At 41.9% G+C, this 20,590-nt stretch overlaps 1 protein-coding gene across 3 annotated transcripts in view; it reads right to left on the minus strand.

Annotated features, from left to right (window-relative positions):
- cdh23 (cadherin-related 23) overlaps positions 1 to 20,590 on the minus strand; it is a 159,726-nt gene that overhangs the window by 37,036 nt on the left and 102,100 nt on the right. The window contains exons 19-37 of one of the 3 annotated variants that reach the window (XM_019882022.1): positions 19,713 to 19,829; positions 19,377 to 19,489; positions 19,170 to 19,277; positions 16,499 to 16,688; positions 16,141 to 16,286; positions 14,561 to 14,780; positions 14,045 to 14,197; positions 13,730 to 13,843; positions 12,712 to 12,860; positions 8,123 to 8,183; positions 6,064 to 6,212; positions 5,070 to 5,205; positions 3,952 to 4,340; positions 3,765 to 3,866; positions 3,154 to 3,156; positions 2,913 to 3,062; positions 2,609 to 2,737; positions 1,950 to 2,078; positions 1,602 to 1,829 (exon numbers count right to left, since the gene is read on the minus strand). In XM_019882022.1, the coding sequence (XP_019737581.1) occupies positions 1,602 to 1,829; positions 1,950 to 2,078; positions 2,609 to 2,737; positions 2,913 to 3,062; positions 3,154 to 3,156; positions 3,765 to 3,866; positions 3,952 to 4,340; positions 5,070 to 5,205; positions 6,064 to 6,212; positions 8,123 to 8,183; positions 12,712 to 12,860; positions 13,730 to 13,843; positions 14,045 to 14,197; positions 14,561 to 14,780; positions 16,141 to 16,286; positions 16,499 to 16,688; positions 19,170 to 19,277; positions 19,377 to 19,489; positions 19,713 to 19,829 (2,786 nt within the window). Of the gene's footprint in view, positions 1 to 1,601; positions 1,830 to 1,949; positions 2,079 to 2,608; positions 2,738 to 2,912; positions 3,063 to 3,153; positions 3,157 to 3,764; positions 3,867 to 3,951; positions 4,341 to 5,069; positions 5,206 to 6,063; positions 6,213 to 8,122; positions 8,184 to 12,711; positions 12,861 to 13,729; positions 13,844 to 14,044; positions 14,198 to 14,560; positions 14,781 to 16,140; positions 16,287 to 16,498; positions 16,689 to 19,169; positions 19,278 to 19,376; positions 19,490 to 19,712; positions 19,830 to 20,590 lie in introns of those variants that run through there. The other 2 variants (XM_019882021.1, XM_019882020.1) reach the window with 2 other exon arrangements.

Consider the following 20,590-nt stretch of genomic DNA (forward strand, 5'->3'; position numbering starts at 1 on the left):
TGGTAAGAAATCACCTCAGAAGAAAACAAAACAAAATAATATTCAACACAAAGTTCTTCAATATTGCAGAGCATTTTGAGCTGGAAAAGCAACATTTTTTCTTCCTCTTTTTGAAAACGGGGCTTGTGGCTTTCTTGGTGAAGGTGTTTCCTGTGCCGTCAGCAACTTCTCATTTTAGTCGACTGTGAAGGTTATGTGATCTAAATTCTAATTGTCTTTTATGCTGCATCTGTCACTCTTGTCAATGTAGGCAACCGTGATTGTAAAGCCTGAATTGGCCAAAAGAGTGGTGGTAAAATGGGATGACACTTGAGGAAAATAGATTCCACCGTACAGTGGCAGGAAAAAAAAAAGCGCAAAATTTGTACCTTGAAGTAAAAGACGGTAGTAAAAGAACATAGAGATCCTGTCAGTCATGACCCAATGTGTGACATTTTAGAGTTGCTCAAGTTAATGGCGACTCTTTCAACATGGACGAGGAGAGATTCAGTGGAAGTCACCGGCATGTTACTTTTTTGTACCGTACATAAGTTACAGTCACGATTTCATGTTAATTTCATGTTAACAATGTCCAACTGAAATTCATGAAGACACACATTCAATGAACTACAACCTTATGATGGAAAGGGTTAAGCATTGTGTTCTGTATCATGCTGCAAAGAGCAGCCGAAAAAGACAAAATTACACAAACATCCAATTTTTTTTTTTTTTTTACTTCACAATAACCATTGACAGTTCGTTTGCATAAAGTTGCCCATCATCCCTGGTCTAGTTTTACGATTGCTGTTTCTTAGAACAGTGGGCTCTTTTGGGAAAGCATTCACATAGGCCAAGCACTTGCATGTACCTTTACATATGAACAAAATGGGACAGACACAGTCCCTTTGCTATTTTGGACCAATTATATACCTTCTCTAAGCATAAAGTACATACAAATACGCAAATGTGCGTTTCCAGTAAAGTGCTAACCATAAAGTTCAAAGGTTACAACTGCAATGAAAAATATGCTTTAATTGAAATCTTTTTGTCATCAACCTGACCTGATGTCTGTTGCCTCTTTAGTTATTGTTCATTAAGATGACAGAAAACCACTTCACCTGATTTCAGCAGGAGTCCTGAATGATGGTGTTTTTGGAGGTGATGGTCAAAAGTCATGTGATATAATGTTTACAACCGTTTTGTTTTTGTACTGCACTTTTTGGGGATGGGTGAAATCACTCAATCTTGGTCCAAATAATGTTACTTGATTTAATTGTAAACCTCTGTGACAGTTCATGTTAAGAACTAAATTATGATGACACTTTGCAAAATTCATGCAAACAGGCAGCTAAAAAAAGCTAACTGGATTGTTTAATTTCACACTTGATGGTTGGCCAGGCACTCGAGAGACCCAACTATTTGTATTGAAGCAATTAAAAAGTACATTTCCATTATATGTTACTTTTATAAGTTTTATAATGGTGGCAATTTGGACTCTAGGAAGTCTTGAAATGATAATTGATCTCATGGGGATTTTTGTTTTGCAAGTCACCAAAATCAAAGTTTGTGGATTGCAGTCGAACATGAAGGTGCCACTTCATTTGTGTGTTTGTCATCCTTACCGACAGAGGAGGTGTGCCATCATCCTCCACGGTCACAATGAGTGTGTACTCCTGCTGACGCTCTCGATCGGGAGGGGCGGGCCGTGTCACCATCTCTCCCGTCATGCGATCCATGCGGAAGGTCAAGTCTTGGTTTCCCGCGGTGATGTAATAAAACAGCATGGCATTAGGACCCGTGTCCCAGTCTGTCGCCACCACGCGCAGGACTGATGTGCCGCCTCCAACGTTCTACATTTGAAACCATAAAACCATCCATTCCAATTGCCGCTGACAAAAGACCATATTAAGCAAGGAACATTTGAATCCAAAAGTGCAAGTGAGGCAATGCTGTCTGTGTTTCTGTCTCACCTCACTTATGCTGACATTGTAGCCCCTTGGACTCTCAACAATAGGTGGATTGTCATTGACATCCAGGATATTGATAGTGAGGGAGTGGTCCGTGTGTCGGGGAGGTGACCCATTGTCTGTGGCCCGCACCTGCAACAGCATACACATGCATGTAAATCTGAGCCACTATTCATTTGAACACCCCGAAGAATGTGCTTGTCTGTCAGCAAAAGTTCAATACAATGAAACATTTCCACATTGAAACGAATGAAAATAGTTTGTTGCCTTCCCCCGAAAAATTTTTAAAAAATTGTGAATAAGAATGGTTTTGATTTTTTTCCTGTGCTTGCGTGGGTTTTCTCCGGGTAAATCCCACATTTTAAAAACATGCGTGGTAGTTTCATGCTACATTCTGAATTGTCCATCGATGTGAGTGTGAATTAACTCTTTGCTCCCTGTCAAACAGCACAAAACATGCTCAGGGAGAGCAGACAAGAAAGACATCATGGTGGGAAAAACGCGCACCAGTACGTTAAATTTTTGTTGGCGACATAAAGCTAAAAGAAAAAAGTGCAACGGCGCATAACTTGAAATACTGTTTTGGTACTCGTAATTCAAGATTACCACTGCAATGTCCTTTATAGCACATTCTATCATAAATCACGTGTATTCATTCTGACCTTGAGCAGGTAGCGATCCACCGACTCCCTGTCCAGAGCAGCATTGACATAGACCTCCCCATAGGTGTGGTTCACTGTCTTGATCTTAAACACATCTTCCATATTGCCTGCGACTAGAGTAAAGTTGACCTAAGATGGCATGAGAAGTAATAAAGGGAGAGATGAATAGAAGGGGCGAGAGACAGACGATTGAAAGAGTCCCTCGGCTCATCTCGTTGGAGTAGTTATGCAGTCAGCACGTGTTATCCAACGACAATAAATCACATCGAAGGACATCACGATGTTTTCTCTCTCTCGCTCTTACCAGTCCATTCAATCCTGCATCTCGATCTCTTCCCAGAACTACAGCCACTCTTTTCCCCAGGGCGATGTTTTCCAGAATGTCCACTGAAGTATCAGATGTGATGTCAAACTCGGGACTGTTGTCATTCTCATCAAGTATAATGATCGACACCTGTCACGAGACAAAGTCCGATGTTGCTACGAAAGGCAACTTGAGATGAACATCATTTGTACGAATTCTGCAGATGACCGCCATATCTTACCTTCTGTTGTTCCAACAAGAAATGCAAATAATACAAAAGGGAGAAGGTAAAAAGTTCGAAGATAAGACTGGTCAATATTCATTCATTCATTCATTTTCCGATCCGCTTATCCTCACAAGGGTTGCGGGGGGTGCTGGAGCCTATCCCAGCCATCTTCGGGCAGTAGGCGGGGGACACCCTGAACCAGTTGCCAGCCAATCGCAGGGCACACAGAGACGAACAACCATCCGCGCTCACACTCACACTCACACCTAGGGACAATTTTGATTGTTCAATCAGCCTGCCAAGCATGTTTTTGGAATGTGGGAGGAAACCGGAGTACCCGGAGAAAACCCACGCAGGCCTGGGGAGAACATGCAAACTCCACACAGGGAGGCCGGAGCTGGAATTGAACCTGGTACCTCTGCACTGTGAGGTCGACACATTACCCACTGTTCCACCGGGTCGCCCCGGTCAATATTTTTTTTACTTTTTTTTTTTTTTAAACCGTTTCAGGAACAACGGTGACTACAGTGGGCCACTAATCATGTTATCAGGTTCCAGGGTGCATGAAAGAGTTTAATCAGAGATGCAAGTAAAGTGGAGATCAATCCAGAAACAAATACCCATACCACAGTTGAATCTTTTTTTGGTCCTCCGTCATCTGCGACCACAGTCAAGGTATACATGTCCCCCTTCTCTCTGTCGAGCAGGCCTGTAACTGTGATACGGCCCTGAAACATCATCCTAATGTTTTTCACCCTTCATCCAAATTTTGAGCAAGACAAAGAAAACAAAGCCACATTATTTCTTTCTCACCGTGACACTGTCGATCTTGAAGAGGGCCAGGGCTGCAGGTGACGTATCTGGATCGAATCTATAAGTCAGCTGGTTCAAGTTGTCAGCAGACTGGGCCTGCACCTGAACCACCTCCATCCCCGTGGCAATATTCTCACGTAGCGACGCTTCATAACTGGCCGAGGAGAAGGCCACCGCCTCGTCGAGCTCATTGAGTAAAGTGACATAAACCGTGCAGAAGCCTTGGTGGAAAGGTGGGGCCTGGTCAGTAGCTGAGATGTTCATCAGATAGCTGGTCTTTGTCTCATAGTCCAAGTAGTCCACTGTGGTTACCAGGCCGGTGCTGACGTCCACTTCAAACTTGCGATCCGAGCCGGACACAAGGGCATAAGCTACTGCTCCACCGTCACCTGACCAGAAGGGAAAAAAAAGTTTTGTTGGTAGTGGTAGTGGTGGTGGTTTGTTTCTACCAGTGAGGGATAATTGTGATTTGTTTCTGGATACAATTTCCTGGCCAATTTTCCAATGTTTTAACTTTACAAAGCCGTCATTCAAAGCTCATAATAATTAATAATTTTATAATAATATATAATAATTTTTGCACCGTATGTTTTGTTAGGAATTACAGTAAGATATCTTTAATTAGGCACTTAATTTTTTAAATGCCTTTAGTTGTTGTTTTAAAATGCTTTTACATCACAGGTGTCAAAGTCAAGGCCCATCATTTTATTTGGGCTGCGAAAGCAAATCAAACATGGCAACTTCCATGATGCTTGATAAACTATGTACCAACATTTCAAATTCTCATATGTAATAAATTAAAGAGACATTGTAAGCATTTTGTTGTTGCCAACACCTCATTACAGTAACCTAAAAAAATAGTTGAATAAACTTATTCTTGACTTCTTTATATGATTTCAGTCATAATGACCCTCCAAGGGAAATGGTAACTAAAACGTGGCCCATTACGAAAATGGGTTTGACACCCCTGTTTTATATGTACTTTTAATCATATAAACCCTACATGATTTACATGATGACATTGTAAGTACAGTACAGTACAGCAGTGTGAAACTAAAAAAGTCAAGTCATGAAACCAATAAGCGGCAGCTCCTCAACTGATTTCCCGCTGAACTCACCCGTGTCAGGGTCTGTGGCGCGAACCACAATCACCGATGTGCCAACACCAGCCGTCTCCCGAAGGCCAAGACGGTTGTATTGTTGCTGGGTAAACACTGGGACCTCATCGTTGGTATCGTCCACATATACTATTACCTAGATGAGTTTAGACAAATAAAAGGTGCATAATTATCTTCGAAAATAAACCTCTCTCGTCTCTCATCTGATATTACAATGCTGCAATTACATTTTTCCTCGACTTACACACCCCAGCAAAATATTATGGAATCACCATTCCGGGACGATGATACTTTGGATGTTATACATTAGGAGATGACGCTCCACATTAATTTTTTTTTTTTTCAAATGCCACCCTTCTGATTTTAAACTACACACACACACACACACACACACACACACACACACACACACACACACACACACACACACACACACATCATATCTCTCTTTGGCGCTCATCCCATCTCTTTTTGGTGCACTGTTTCATAGTTCACTCACAGATCTTGCCTCCAGTTTTTTTTTTTTTTTTGAAGATATCTGGCTAAAAGTTTTGTTGATGCTTTGAGGTCTTCCTTGGTCTACCAGGATGCATCCCTCATTCAACCTTCCCATTTTTTTGGTACGAGGTCTAGATTTTAGACACTGCTGAACATCCAACACTTTTTGGAACATTTTGGGAATGTTTTACCTTTTTGAAAAAGTTTTAGAATTCTCTCCTTTGTTTCAACTGACATCTCTTGTGTTGGTTCATGCATGATCGCAGTTCTCCAGGTGTGGGCACGCTTATGAACTGATGACAGGCCCATTCTATATATATAATTTTCCTCCCAAATTAAACACTCAAGTGATCAGCAGTGAGTGACATTCGGTAATTTTTGTCAGGGGTTGGTTGAAGTTAAACTAATTCCGTGCTAAAATTTTCCAATTGTCAGAGTCTCTGTAATGCTGTGTTGAAGCGCAAGAATGCATCTGACGTCCTCTTCATCTGCTCACCCTCACAGAGCTCCTCATGCTTCCCTCGTCACTGTTGTAGGCTTCCACTTCTAACACGTGAGAGCTGCTTGTCTCTCTGTCCAAAGCACGGATGCCTCTGGTCAGCAGCCCTGTTTGTTTGTCAACGCTGAACAGGTTTTGGCTGTTACCTGTATGAAAACACACATCATGTAGCATTCACACACAAGCACACACATGTGCACACATTAACACACTTTTGAGCCCCCCCTCCCGCCCCAAAAAAAGAAATTGGGTGAGTCACTTTCACCTTAGGTTTTGGCTGTTACCTGTGTGAAAACACAATGTAGCATTCATACACATGCACATGCACGTGCACACATTAACACACTTTTGAGACCCCCCAAAAAAAGAAATTGGGTGAGTCACTTTCACCTGCTTGAAATGCAAACGTGATGCAAATTTGAAAACCACGAGGTTGGCTCTTGCTTTTCCAGAGAACTGACACCTTATTTTAGTGATCCATTTGCGGATTTGATCACAGAATCGGGAATAATTATTTTTTTAGGATTACTTTTAGTTGTTTTTTTTTTTAAATGCATGAAATTAACGAACAAAGACAAAAATGAAGGACATTTTCTCTGTTATTATTTAGTTATAGTTTTTTTTATCAACGTAAAATGTAGTTTGTTAGTTTTTGTGTGAAGTTGACTCTTGCTTTTCCAGAGAACTGACAACTTATTTTAGTAATCCATTTGCGGATTTGATCACAGAATCGGGAACAAGACAGGATGTATATTTTCTAGAGATGTACCTTATACCACAGTGTTTCTCAACCTTTATTTTACCAAGGCATCAAGGTTAGAAGTTTTGGATTGTTCATCATTTTCATCATTATTTTGTTTAGATTTTTAATTAGTTTTTAGAGCAAGCTTGTTAGTTTTAATGTTTTCAAAAATGCTTCGTTTTGGTTTTGTGTTTATTTTTTTAGGATGACTTTTAGTTGTTTTTTTTAATGTATGAAATTATCGAACATAGACAAAAATGAAGGACATTTTCTCCATTATTATTGAGTTAGTTTTAGTTAGTTAGTTTTATTTTATCAACGTAAAATGTAGTTTGTTAGTTTTTGTTTCCTTAAGCAGGATATGTTGCTGGCATACAACCTGTCGGTTGTTATTTGGACGTCCAGTCCTGCTTTTGGTTTGCTACGTTGTGTCTGGTCTTTTGCATTCCTATTCATTTAGCATTTTTAATTCCATATGCCTTTTTTTAACTTTTGGTTTTATTTTTGGAAAATAAATACCTTTTGTTGCCTCTCTGCGTTTCGGTCATTTTTTTTGCCACGACCACCACTCGCACGTTGTGACAGAAATTGAAGAAACAAGGATAGTCTCATTATTTTTTTTCCTCGCCTGTAGACAGGTGTACAAAGGTATATTAAAAAAAAAAAAAAAGAATATTTTGGGGTAGATTAAGTGAGCTAGATTAATTGAACATGTTGAGTTCTCACAGCACAGTGGTTGGGAATTGCGGCATTAACTTGATGCATGAAAACCACATGGAAGAAATTCAGTAACATTCATACCAGTGACAATCCTGTAGAGGACAAGGCCGTTCTCCCCTTGGTCTGCATCCGTAGCTTGTCTGTCGGTTCCTGTTTGGGAGTCCTGTCCTGCTTTTGGTTTGCTACATTGTGTCTGGTCTTTTGCACTCCTATTCATTTAGCATTTTTGATTCCATATGCCTTTTTTTAACTTTTAGTTTTATTTTTGGAAAATAAATATCTTTTGTTGCGAGCTCAGTTTGTGTTGCCTCCCTGCGTTTGGGTTCATTTTTTTTTACCACTATCACCCCTCGCATGTTGTGACATGGTCTCAAGGATGGTCTCATATTTTTTTCCACGCCAGTAGATAGGTGTACAAAGGTATATTTAAAATAAAAAAACAAACAATATTTTGGGGTAAATTAGGTGAGCAAGATTAATTTCTCACAGAACCCCTGATGAGTTCTCACAGCACAGTGGTTGGGAATTGTGGCATTAACTTGATAACGGAAGATGCATGAAAACCACATGGAAGAAATGCAGTAATATTCATACCAGTGACAATCCTGTAGAGGACGAGGCCGTTCTCCCCTTGGTCTGCATCCGTAGCTTGTATCTAAATAAGCAGACAAGTCAGACAACTTAAGAGAGCCATCCAATTCTAAATATATCCACACCAGGGATGGGCAACTTAAATGCAGGAGGGCGCCGCCCGTTGCCCGTCCTTGATTCACTGTTCTGAAAATGTATAAATGCATATGCACAGCAATCAAACAAATCGTACATGTGTTACGACATAGCTGGCAAGTCGATGGATGGATAGAGAGAATCAGAATCAAGGTGTACGTACAGGTATTATTGTCAGTGTTCACCCCAGAATCATAATGGAGGGTAGATAAAGTGAACATGTAAAAAAAAATAAAAGAGCACTTGTCTTGTGTGTGTCGCATACAGTTGATCTCATCTGTTGTAGGAGTGCAGTTCATTCTTTGATTCAAGTTTTTGTTCAGAACAAATTGTACATGTGTTACGACATAGCCGGCAAGTCGATGGATGGATAGTGAGAATCAGAATCAAGGTGTACGTACAGGCATTATTGTCAGAGTTCACCCCAGAATCATAATGGAGGGTAGATAAAGTGAACATGTAAAAAAATAAAAGAGCACTTGTCTTGTGTGGGTCGCATACAGTTGATCTCATCTGTTGTACGAGTGCAGTTCATTCTTTGATTCAAGTTTTTGTTCACCCAACCATTTCCACAGACATTTAGAAAACTGTTGACATCTTTTTTTGTAGAACCACTGCCAGCCGCGTCTTGTTGCCACAACAACACAACAACCCCACACAGCTCGGCATCGAGAAAGCATCTCTTGCTCTCTCTCTGTTGCAGGCAGATGTCCAGAAGCAGCAAGGAGTTGAGCACAGACAGCATGGCTCCGTGGAGCATACGCTGATAAAAAGTGGCGCACGCTTGAATAGACCATGTCATGGGACTGACTTCTGAATCGAGAGATCTGCTGGCACTGGATGAGGCCGACTTCATGGCTCACTGTGATCCTCTGTGGATGTGTCAAAACCCGCGGAGGTGCTCACAAAGTGCATATTAAATTGCATTACGAAACACAGTCAAGCACATTTGCTCAGGTATTCATGTGCGCGCGCGCGCGCGCGCGCACACACACACACACACACACACACACACACACACATCTCTCTCTCTCTCTCTCTCTCTCTCTCTCTCTCTCTTTCTCTCTCTCTCTCTCTCTTTCTCTCTCCCCCGCTCTCTCACGCGGCACTACGAGGAGGGGTCCAACTTGAGTCTCATTACCTTTATAAAGAGATGTGGAGAAAGGGGAGGAGAGAGGAGGGGCAGAAAGAAAAAAAAGAGTCTGGGGGGTCAGATTGGTGAGTGATGAATAGAGTATTCCACACCGGACTGCACCACTTAAGCCATGAAAAGGGGTGCATCAATTTAGTAAGTATACTGAAGAGCCAGAGGCTGACACAGCACTACGAAGAGGGGTCCAACTTGAGTCTCATTAGCTTTATAAAGAGATGTGGAGAAAGGGGAGGAGAGAGGAGGGGCAGAAAGAAAAAAAAAAGAGTCTGGGGGGTCAGATTGGTGAGTGATGAATAGAGTATTCCACACCGGACTGCACCACTTAAGCCATGAAAAGGGGTGCATCAATTTAGTAAGTATACTGAAGAGCCAGAGGCTGTCATGGTAAAGATATATGTTGCATGTGAGCAAACAGTGGTGAACCACTAAGCTTCAGTATGGCGCAGCTGAAGCTAGTGTACTCGCTTTGCTGTAAAGAAATAAAAGTGAAACATGTTCTCTTTGACCCCCATTGCACGTGTTACAACCCATTCCTTCACTGCTCCCATCAGCGTCCCCCTTGGCCCCCCAACCCAACATTTCCCCTCCTGTCTCTGGGAAAGGAGCAGTTTAAGGGGGAAAAAACAAGTGCGTGGAGCCAAGGAACAGGTCTGCCTTCAGGAACTGGTGCTGTTTGAAAGAGTAAAGTGGGGCTGTGAGTAGTCATATTTTTTTATATGTTTTGTTTGAGAATATGCTGTACATAATCAAGGCATGTCAAATAAATGTTAACATTTTAACATACGTAAAATATAGTGATATGAGACAGAAAGTGTAACCATGTAGTAATGGTCTATAAAAGTTGCAGCGAGTGAAAACTCCACGTGGGGTATGCCAATAACTTTGCGTAGTTGTGTGTGCATAAAAAAATAAAAAATAAAATTAAATAAAGCATGCGTTTAAGTCACAGACTAATGAAGGGACTCTTTAACAAGCCTCTTGCTCCACTGGCCTATGTCACAGCTTTCCTGGCATTTAGTCTGGAAAATAATTTCACATCCCAGTGTGTTTCCGTTAAACCGATAAGCCACGCTTTGTCTCTGCCGCATTAAGGACGATGACATTTACAAATGTTACAATACTGAAGTTGGGGGTGCGGAGAAAGAAAAGGGGATAATTGGAGACCTGCGTAGGAGTGGTGGGCGCCTTGCATTTTACAAGGGCCTTCTTAATAAACCCAATTTGTTTTGCATTGAGGAACACTTGGCAAATGATGGCTGTTTTCTAACCTTGATTTCATAGCCACATAAGTGTTGCAAATGCCAAACACTTGCCAAATCTGCATATCTATGTCAGTTTTGATCATTTATGTCTGCATGTGTCTGCATATGTAGGAAAGCCGTTGAGTGTATGATCCCAATCAAATCAAACATAAAACAACTCAGCTTGGTTTACCGTAGTTGGTAAGGCAAAACATTGTATGTCAAAGAGAGATGACACTTGAAATACTGTAACACTTTTTAACACTGCAGTTGAAAACCTCTCAAGGCTTTTTTTCTTTTTAACTAGGTGAACGGCAACATGAACACTAGTGATCTAGGAACCAACTTTGAGCTCGCCTCCACCAGAGAGAACACACTGCTCAATGTGTCAACCACCACTATCGCCTCCACCACCTCCGTGCCTTCTTCAGACAACCATGACCCAGAATTCACTATTATGGTGGTGTTGGGCTTATCACTACTGCTGGCAGGGTTAGCGATCTTCATGGCAGTGTGTCGACGCTCTGAACAAGACTTGCAGTGTGAGACGAGCCCTGGTTCAGGAGAGACTCAGAAACGTGGAAGAAGCCAGTCTAGTGAGCCACAGCTCAAAGTGTGGAAGAGGCTGGGCTCCTATCGGCGCTCCTACAATCTGTCCTTCAGAAGACCCCCTCATCGGAGGCCACATGAGCATAGGAACACACATGCTTTCCATTCTGCAGGCAAACGGATAGCGCAACCGGGGGTCACCACAGAGATGCACCTTACTACGCCTTGTCTGTATGACTACGTCACTGAGATCTAGTAGGACAAATAGCCAAGGACTGATTGTTAAACTGAAACGACAAGTCACTCTAACCAGGCATGGGTATTGTCATGCGAAAACTATCCAGGCGAGTTTTGCTTTCCAAATGTTTTAATGCCTTTTAGCATTTTTCATATGTGGAAATACGTACTTCTGAAAGCATTTTTTTGTGTACGCATAGATTTCTAAAGAGTGAAACGAGTGCAAAAACAATCCGTACCCTCAGCAAGCATTTCCCGTATCGTAGAGACAAGACTACTTTTTAACAATTCCAATCTGATTTGCACAATTTAACAATTTATCAGGAGTAACATTTAAAATGCAACTAGCTTAAAGTTGGTCATTGAGGGAGCTTGAACAGCAAGCATTATTCCTCTGCATCACATAAACCAGGAGTGTCAAACTTATTTTTGTCGCGGGCCACTTTGGAGTTACGCCTTCCTTTGGAGGGCCGTTACGACATTGAAACGGAATAAATGCTTTATCATCAAATCGTATAATTACTTGTACACACAAAATTGATGCATTACTAGTCAACTATTTGTTGTTTGTTCAATTATTGTTTAAGTGAATGTTAACGGGTAATACATTTTTTTGGCAAAACCTCAACGTTATTGCACATGAAAATTTGTCATTTCGGTTCAAATTTTAGCAAGGATCATTGAAGATGACACACATGATTTGCTTTTGCGGGCCACATAAAATAATGTGATGTCCTGGATCTGGCCCCCGGGCCTTGAGTTTGACACCTGTGACAAAAACTATCTGTAGCTAATAATAGTTCTGATGCAATGCAACATGTCCATCTACTCCATCCACTCATTTTCTAATCCGCTTATCCTCACAAGGGTTGCGGGAGTGCTGGAGCCTGTCCCAGCGGCCTTCAAGCAGTAGGTGGGGGACACCCCGAACTGGTTGCCAGCCAAACGCAGGGCACACAGAGACAAACAACCATCCGCACTCACACTCACACCGAGGGACAATTTTGAGTGTTCACTCAGCCTGCCATGTATGTTTTTGGAATGTGGGTGGAAATTGGATTACCCGGAGAAAACCCACGCAGGCACGGGTAGAACATGCAAATGTCCATCTACTCTTCAAACTTAATTAGGTCAAATATCTTCAAAATTCCACTCAACATTTACAATAGTCAAAATTAAACTCAAACACGGTGATTTTTTTTTTTTAATGCTGCATTTGGCAATAAAGTCCCCCCCCCCCCTCAAGTCTGATGATGAAAGTCGTAGCGCATATTTACCTGGAGGATGCTGGCTCCCTTGGGCACAGTCTCCAGTATGCTGGTCTCGTAGCTGTTTTGCAGGAAGATGGGTCTGTTGTCATTAACATCCTGAACTTCAACAAACACGGTGGCTGTGCCTGTCCTCCTGCTGCCCGCTGGACCATTGTCTGCGAGTACAGACAGAATCACTTACAGAAGTAGTCGATATTTGGTAGGGACATACACATAACATTTTGTTAAAAGGCACAACATTAAGTAATTTGGAATGAGATCCAATATAAAAGCGGCATTAGAAATAATAACCTTTCAAATACAATGCAGTAATGCAGATAATGCTGGCAGAGAAGTATTCTATTCTTTTTTTTTTGTTGGTGCATCACATCAAATAAGGAAAAACCTTTATTGTCTCACAACGGAGAAATTCACAATTTATATATATATATATAGAGAGAGAGAGAGAGAGAGAGAGAGAGAGAGAAGAGGCTTGCTCAAGGGCACCTGGACAGTAGCCAGAAAGCAGACTCACACACCCTTTCCTCATAATGACACCTAGACTGTTCATGTTTTAAATGTTTCATGTTACTGTCATTGCTGTCAGATAAATATTGATTCGGAAATGCTCCAGATGATATTGCACGCTGTTTTACTGGAATGTGTTTTTATAATAGTGTGGCCAAATGCATGGCCTGCCAATGTATAAGAAACTTAATGTTTTGTTCAGTGAGTGTATTCAGAATGCGCCTATAACTTTCCAAGCTTTTTTTTTTAATAACACTGTTTGCTCAATAGTACACTTAAAAATTTGTTTAATTAAAGTTTTGCATTGTGTCTTCATGTCGTCAACTCTTTTATGTCACTTGCCCCTCTGCAGATAAGCCTTTCTGACTCAATCGTTTCCAAAACAGGAAAACCTCTGTTCTTTCATGCCAAACAACAAAGCAATTCAGCAAAATTTTAAGATGGCTTGATCGTCATCATACAAAAAAATAAGTTGCTTTGAAGACAGATGGTAAACGGATGATAAAATGTGACACACCTATAGCTTCTATGACCATTGTGTATGCTGCCTGGGTTTCTCTGTCCAGGCCAACCACGGTCCGAACAATACCGTCTCTGAAGCCGACACTGAATTTACCATCTTGATTCCCACCTACAAACATAAACACGTCAAGAACTCAGCAAAACATCCACATTGACTCCTTTAGATTGAACAGCTCAAGCACAATGTCACACAATGAATGGGGAAAATGCTACATTACCTGCATATACTGGAATTAATATCATTGTGCAATTAGTTGCCACTAGATACTGTACATAGAACCGAAAAACCTCTGACAGTGTGGCGTCTAACCTGTGATGAAGTAGCTAAGTTCAGCATTGAGCCCGGCATCGTTGTCTGAGCAGCTGAGGCGCGCTACAATGTGGTCTCTCGGGACGCTCTCCTTCAGGGACACATTGTATACACGAGGGTTGAAGGTGGGTGTCTCGTCATTTACATCCAGAACTGATATAGACACATAGACAGAAATGAGTAGGATAGACAGTTGTGATTTTTAACATGGCAATTAAGGCAAATGAGTACATTTTGAATTGTAAATCGGTCAAGTTCACGGTGTTGTTTGACTTTGGATAGGTTGTCATTCCTCACAAGGTCACATATTTTTTTAGAACGATCAAGTGCCACCAGCAGGTGGTAGTATCTCTCTCAGTGGATTCCACAGAAATGAGATTACAAGAGGCAAACTCCCTCATGATTTATGACAATTTACTCATCAAATGCTTCAACTGTTTCATTTGTCGGATAACATAAGGAGAGCAAGGGAAATCAAGTTGCAATTCTCACGATCAAACACATTTAGACACTCACCGGTGACAGTGAGGGTTGAAGTTGAAGTGCGAGGGAACTTTCCTGCATCGTATGCTATAATCCTCAAATGGTACTGTCCAATCTGCTCCCGATCAAGCATTGCAGATGAGGTGAGAATGCCGGTAGAAGTGTTGAGGTAAAAGTCCAAGCGAGGCATACCCATCTGCAACGCCATCGTAATCAAACCGTTCTTATCCTGATCTGGGTCCTCCACCTGAACCTAAAAGAGGAAAGGGAGGGTGAACGGTCAGGGGACAATTAAGAGTGGACAGAAACAGAGTTAATAGTGCACGGACAAATATACAAACAAACATTTACATTACACGAGGGGGAGCCGAACAATAATATTGAGAAGTCAATTTTTCACAGAGTTGTTGTTTCACACTACTCAGTGCGCAATGTCAATTTACAGTGCAATCCAGACTCAATCACCATATTTGCATTTGTCATTTAAATTTCCCCAAGAAACACTTGCGTGAAGAGCTGCATCTACACATCTGCTGTGATGAAGTTGATAATACAGTTTTGATTGAAACCGTCAGAAAACTAAGCATTCACTCACTATATATTGCCATTCTCTCAACCAAAATATCAGTTCACCACTGCTAAGTATAATCACAATAAGAAATGAGTCACTAAAAATAAACGAAAAAAAATAGACACCATTACTTCATGATTGTCATGCAGGTGTAACCATTTTGTTGAAGTGTCAAGCTGTCAAGGCCCCAAACACCTGCACTGACCAACATTAACAACCAAATTCTAAAATGTGTTCCATGTAGTCGGCCCGGTGGGCCAGTGTTTAATGCATCGACCTCACAGTGCAGAGGTACTGGGTTCAATTCCAGCTCCGGCCTCCCTGTGTGGAGTTTGCATGTTCTCCCCGGGCCTGCGTGGGTTTTCTCTGGGTACTCCCGTTTCCTCCCACATTCCAAAAACATGCATGGCAGGCCGATTGAACACTCTAAAGTGTCCCTCGGTGTGGGTGTGAGCGTGGATGGTTGTTTGTCTCCGTGTGCCCTGCGATTGGCTGGCAACCGGTGCTGCCTGAAGACGGCTGGGAAAGGCACCCCCCGTGACCCTTGTGACGATTCAGCGGATCAGAAAATGGATGGATGGATGGATGTTCTATGTAATGGTCATAATTTACTCCCAACAGTCTATTCTCGTCATTTCATGGCATTTCCCTTGGTTGCACTGCTCCCATTGCATGTGGATGGATGATGTAATTTTTTTTGTCCAATGAGATTTCAGCTTGTTGCTGTGTTTAGTGTAATCTGGCCTGGTCCTTTAGAACTGAACAGAATTACTGGTGCTGTGATTTAGACAATATAAACACAGAGACTGCTGAGTATAATGTATTTTAGTGTTTTATGTTTTTGCCATGTGATTAAAGAAATAGTGATTCTGAACTGCTCTCGGCGATGCAAGCGGAACAGATGCTCTATCTTGCATTTTTGTATATTATTGATGGTTTCAATGACTGTGACGTAATAGCGGCGGTACCAAGAGGTAGATTAAGTGGAGTAAGTCACCATTTCAGTACCAGGTACCAAATGAGTTTGTTGCCTTAATGGTACCTTAAAGACTGAGGAACCAATAGGGAGTCCCTCTGGTACTTCAGCCACAAACGGGAGGTTGACAAAGGCTGGGTCGTTGTCATTGAGATCCAGCATGTTGACAAATACTGTTGCGCTTGCTGACGCTCGCAGGGGAGGTACACCACCTACAGAGGGCACCAGAGAAACATATAAAGACATTCCACGGTCAAGGGAATTTATCATGCCCAATAAAACTTTTCATGGGCAACATAAAACTTAAGGACTAAGGCTTGAAAATAGACATTAATCACCCAGAATTGAAAGCACTCTACTCAGTACGACATAAAGTCACTGACGCTTGCTTTACAGATGAGTCAAACAAACGGAAACAACTCACGGTCCACAGCAGAGATGATAATAGTTCTCATGAGCATTGTGACCCTGGGGTCAGTGCTTTCCCTGTCCAGGGTTACCCCGCTGGTGCGGATCTTCCCAGTGTTGCTGTTTATGGTGTAGAATTGGTTTTCTACACTGATGCTGTACACCACGGTCCCATTCTCCCCGTTGTCAGAGTCCAGTGCCAGCACCTGGGCAGGAGAGTGACAGAGCTTGGTTGATCGACCTTATCAACAGGTGTGCTTTACTTCTCACGGCTTACCATGAGGGTAACATTCCATGGGTTTAATAGCATGTCTTAATAATAGTGTCCTGAACAAGTGAGAATTAATAGGAGAGACGACAGCAACTGACAGATGACAGGAGGGGAGGAATGATAATGTGAGTGCACTTGCGTTTCCCACCTCAGCTGGAGAGTAACTCACACACGCGCGATGACTGGCGACTGCTCGCTCACGACACTCGGGAATAAGAAAAATGGTGACGTCTCTTTAGGTGATCTCGGTGATGAATGCATTGGAAGAGGAGCCGGCTAAAACATTTGCTGGATTTTAAAGAGCTGATCAATTATTCAGTACGCTGACTAAAAACGCGGCACAACGGTTAATTGATCATGAGAGGAACAAAGGTTTTTCAGGTGTTTAATTATTAATGGGACATGGTAAGCAGGCAAATTGGAGGCCTATTGATAAGCAACTGCAAAGAAAAGTGCAGGTGTTATAAGAGGTGACGTGTGCAGCTGGGCTCAGTTGAACTAATCATTTCTCTGTTCCTAATGCCACCTATTTGATGTCCAGTATGTGTAATACAGTATATATCTAATATAATGTTAAAATTCTCCCCCCAAAAAAGTTATAACATGAAAACTTACCAAAAATGGATTTTTGTGAAAATAAATAGTTAATAAATCTGAGATTTTACTTTAAGGCCATATTGCTCAGCCCCAGGCTGTCGGAGGGGAAAAAAGGTGGAAGGACGAATACTTTAAAAAGTCAATATTTGTGTCTCTCTTCACTATTTCACCATTGGTCTTTGTGCGAGACGGGTTCTTCACTTTCCTGCCTCGCAGCTGAATAATTTGCAAAGTGTATGACTGCAGGCTACATTTTAATTAGCAATCGGACTCCCTTAATTACACTCAGCGACGCCTCTTTAATTAATGAATGATCAGGGCTTAATTTCCAACAGCACGGAGCCAAAGACACCAGCAGGACAATGGGAGAGTTTGCGAGCAATATTCAAGCATTTACTTTGTGATGACCTACACGGTGAGTGTAATTTGTCCATGTAGTCTAGTGGAGCGCTAATATGCGTAAAATAGATAGAGTGTGTATTCGACGTATTCTTTGAACACATGCTCTTTAAATGTTGTCGGTTAAAAAGCTTACCCACACTAAATAAAAGCCATATACTGTATAGTACTATTGATCACACTTAAACCAGTGGTTCTTAACCTGGGTTCTATGGTGTGTATATACACCAGGGGTTCGATAAATCGGTCTCATGGGTTCGACGCAGCTTCTGCCATGGAGGTTAAGGCACACCCGACTCAACATGTCAATTAGTTATGACACCCCCGCTTGGCCATCACTGGCTGCAGATGATCACATAACATTTCATGTCCAATCAGTGCTGCGGGAAATTTAGTTCTCTCAGTAGTCAACGTGTGACTGTCATGATAGTACGTTGTGTGATTTTTTTTTTTTTTGTTGAATGTTTTAATACATGCTAACTATGTGGAGCAAAAACAAAAGTGATCGGACGAATATGTACCACGTGGATTCACATGCATCACGGAACGTGATGGGACTAAGCATCCTATCTGCATTATTTGTCATGCCAAGTTGAGCAACTCTAGTCTCGCACCAGCAAAACTGAAGGAACACTTCTTGAATTCGATTTTTATTTTACACTAAGGATTCGGTGGATCTGCATATGAACTGGTTGGGTTCGGTACCTCCAACAAGGTTAAGAACCACTGACTTAAACATTCCTATGTCGGTGCAAGATGGATGCTACATTCTGCTGAATGACGTACACAAATTACGAAATAGCAAAGACATATTAAAACAAGATGGGTTGGAGAAAAGTAGCAAGATTTTCAGATAAGGTTCATTTTAAATATGGTGTCTGACCGGAGTTTCTCTGGAGACACACTGGACTCAAATACTGTAATGATTTTTTATGGTGTGTCTGGTCCACTCGTGATTTGGGTAAAATTGACATCAATGAATAGCGTGACTGACATAATTTGCCCCCTCCTCCCGCCCTCCCCGGCCACCACATGTCTGTGTGAATATCCAGTTGACTTGCAATGAGTGTAATTTGGCATTGGGCCATAGATGTTCAATGTTGATCATCAGTGGTGTGGCACAGGAGAGAAAAATGACAACGATACAAAGGGCCAATGATGGACAGGGGTCCATATTCATTTACTTTTCTTGGGACTTGAAGTAAAGTTATATTCGACTGTAGAGTGACTGCTGTCGGGGCAGCTCCCATGGTAAATTGATGAAAGTGTATAGATATATTGTACAGGAAATCTAATGTGATTAACTCACTTTTCCAGTCCAACTCGAAAAAAGGGCAAATGTTACATACAGTAATGTGTCTTTTTGGTGTATTAACAATTATAGTAGGCAGTGTTGTCAAGTTGGGTGTGGCATACTCACAGAGATGACGTCTGTGTTGATTGGGCTCATCTCCACCACATTGGCATGGTATGGCTCATCTTTCCACTGGGGGGCATTGTCATTAATGTCCAGGATGGTAATGTTCACCTACACAAAGGGCGAAGCAGCGGAACGTGGTAAATTAAAAAAAAAAAATGAGAGCAAATTAAGAGTTTGTTGAACAGCAAATGAAATGAGAGCATTTACCGTGGCAATGCCAGTCTTCTGTTGTGGGCCAACCCCTCCATCTACAGCTCTCACGATGAGGATGTATTCGGATTTCAGCTCTCGGTCCAGCAAAGCTGTGGTGGTGATCTCTCCTGAAGCACAAACACGTGTTTAATGATGATATATTAAGTTTATGACAAAAACTGGAGAGAGCTGAAGAAAGGTCAATGGAAATATGTCCAGCAGACACAAACAAGAAACGATGGAGTGTGATGAACTAGAGAAGGCTCTCTGACATCTTTGGACTGTCCAGAATCACTTTACCAATAAAATAGGATCCAGTTTGTTATAATGCACACTCACATGCACACGTACCAGAGCGTGAGTTAAGACGAAACTGAGAAGAGCCCTCCAGGGAGTAGATGAGGGAGGCCTGGCCAAACTCTCGAGAGGCATCCAAATCAGTGGCATTGACGACCAGCACTGTAGCTCCTGTGGAGAGGTGGCGGGAACACAGTCTTTCAGAACGAGTCAAAAAAAAAATATCTGAAGTGAAAGTCAGGGTCACATCAGTGTTTACATTCGTTTTCATGACAGCGATGATATTCATACAATGAAACAAACAAAAAAACACAATGTCCATGGCAGTGTCTGTCATGTACAATTACTTTTGTGATGACATCATTTTTGATACAGCCCTTTGCAAATTTACTACATTATTTTGTGTCTAGCAAATGTCGAGGATCTAGGAAAGATACATTGTAGACAGACAGAAGGCTAACACTTTCCTGGATAAAAACACAAAAGTGGCATTCATCAACCTCAGCCACATCTCAATTTTATGGCTCTCAGTGGGTTTATGGATGAGCAGGCCATCAACTTGTTTGGAATGGGTAACTGGCAGAGGCCGGATCAATGAACATAACCCAAGTGGTGACCGGTCCTGAGCATGGCCTTGCAGCCCGAACCAAATGTCCTCAGGTCAGGCCCAAGAGCTTTTGCCACATAGTCCTGTAAATCTCAACGTGAGCTCAAACTGCTCGGCAATGTGCTCCTTCAAATCGTCTCTGAGACACAAAAAGTGGACTGAGCTGAAACTGGAGCGCAGAAATAGCGAGAGAGAGAGAGAGAGAGAGAGAGAAAGAGAGAGAGAGGAAGAGAGAGAGAGAGAGAGAGAGAGAAAGGGGGCAGGCAAATATCTCATTTCCCTCTAGCAAGTGGAGGCTAATCTAATGTCTGGGATAAAAGGCTTC

The sequence above is a fragment of the Hippocampus comes genome, unplaced genomic scaffold (genome assembly GCF_001891065.2).
Source record: "Hippocampus comes isolate QL1 unplaced genomic scaffold, H_comes_QL1_v1.1 scaffold36, whole genome shotgun sequence".
Classification (NCBI taxonomy): domain Eukaryota; kingdom Metazoa; phylum Chordata; class Actinopteri; order Syngnathiformes; family Syngnathidae; genus Hippocampus; species Hippocampus comes.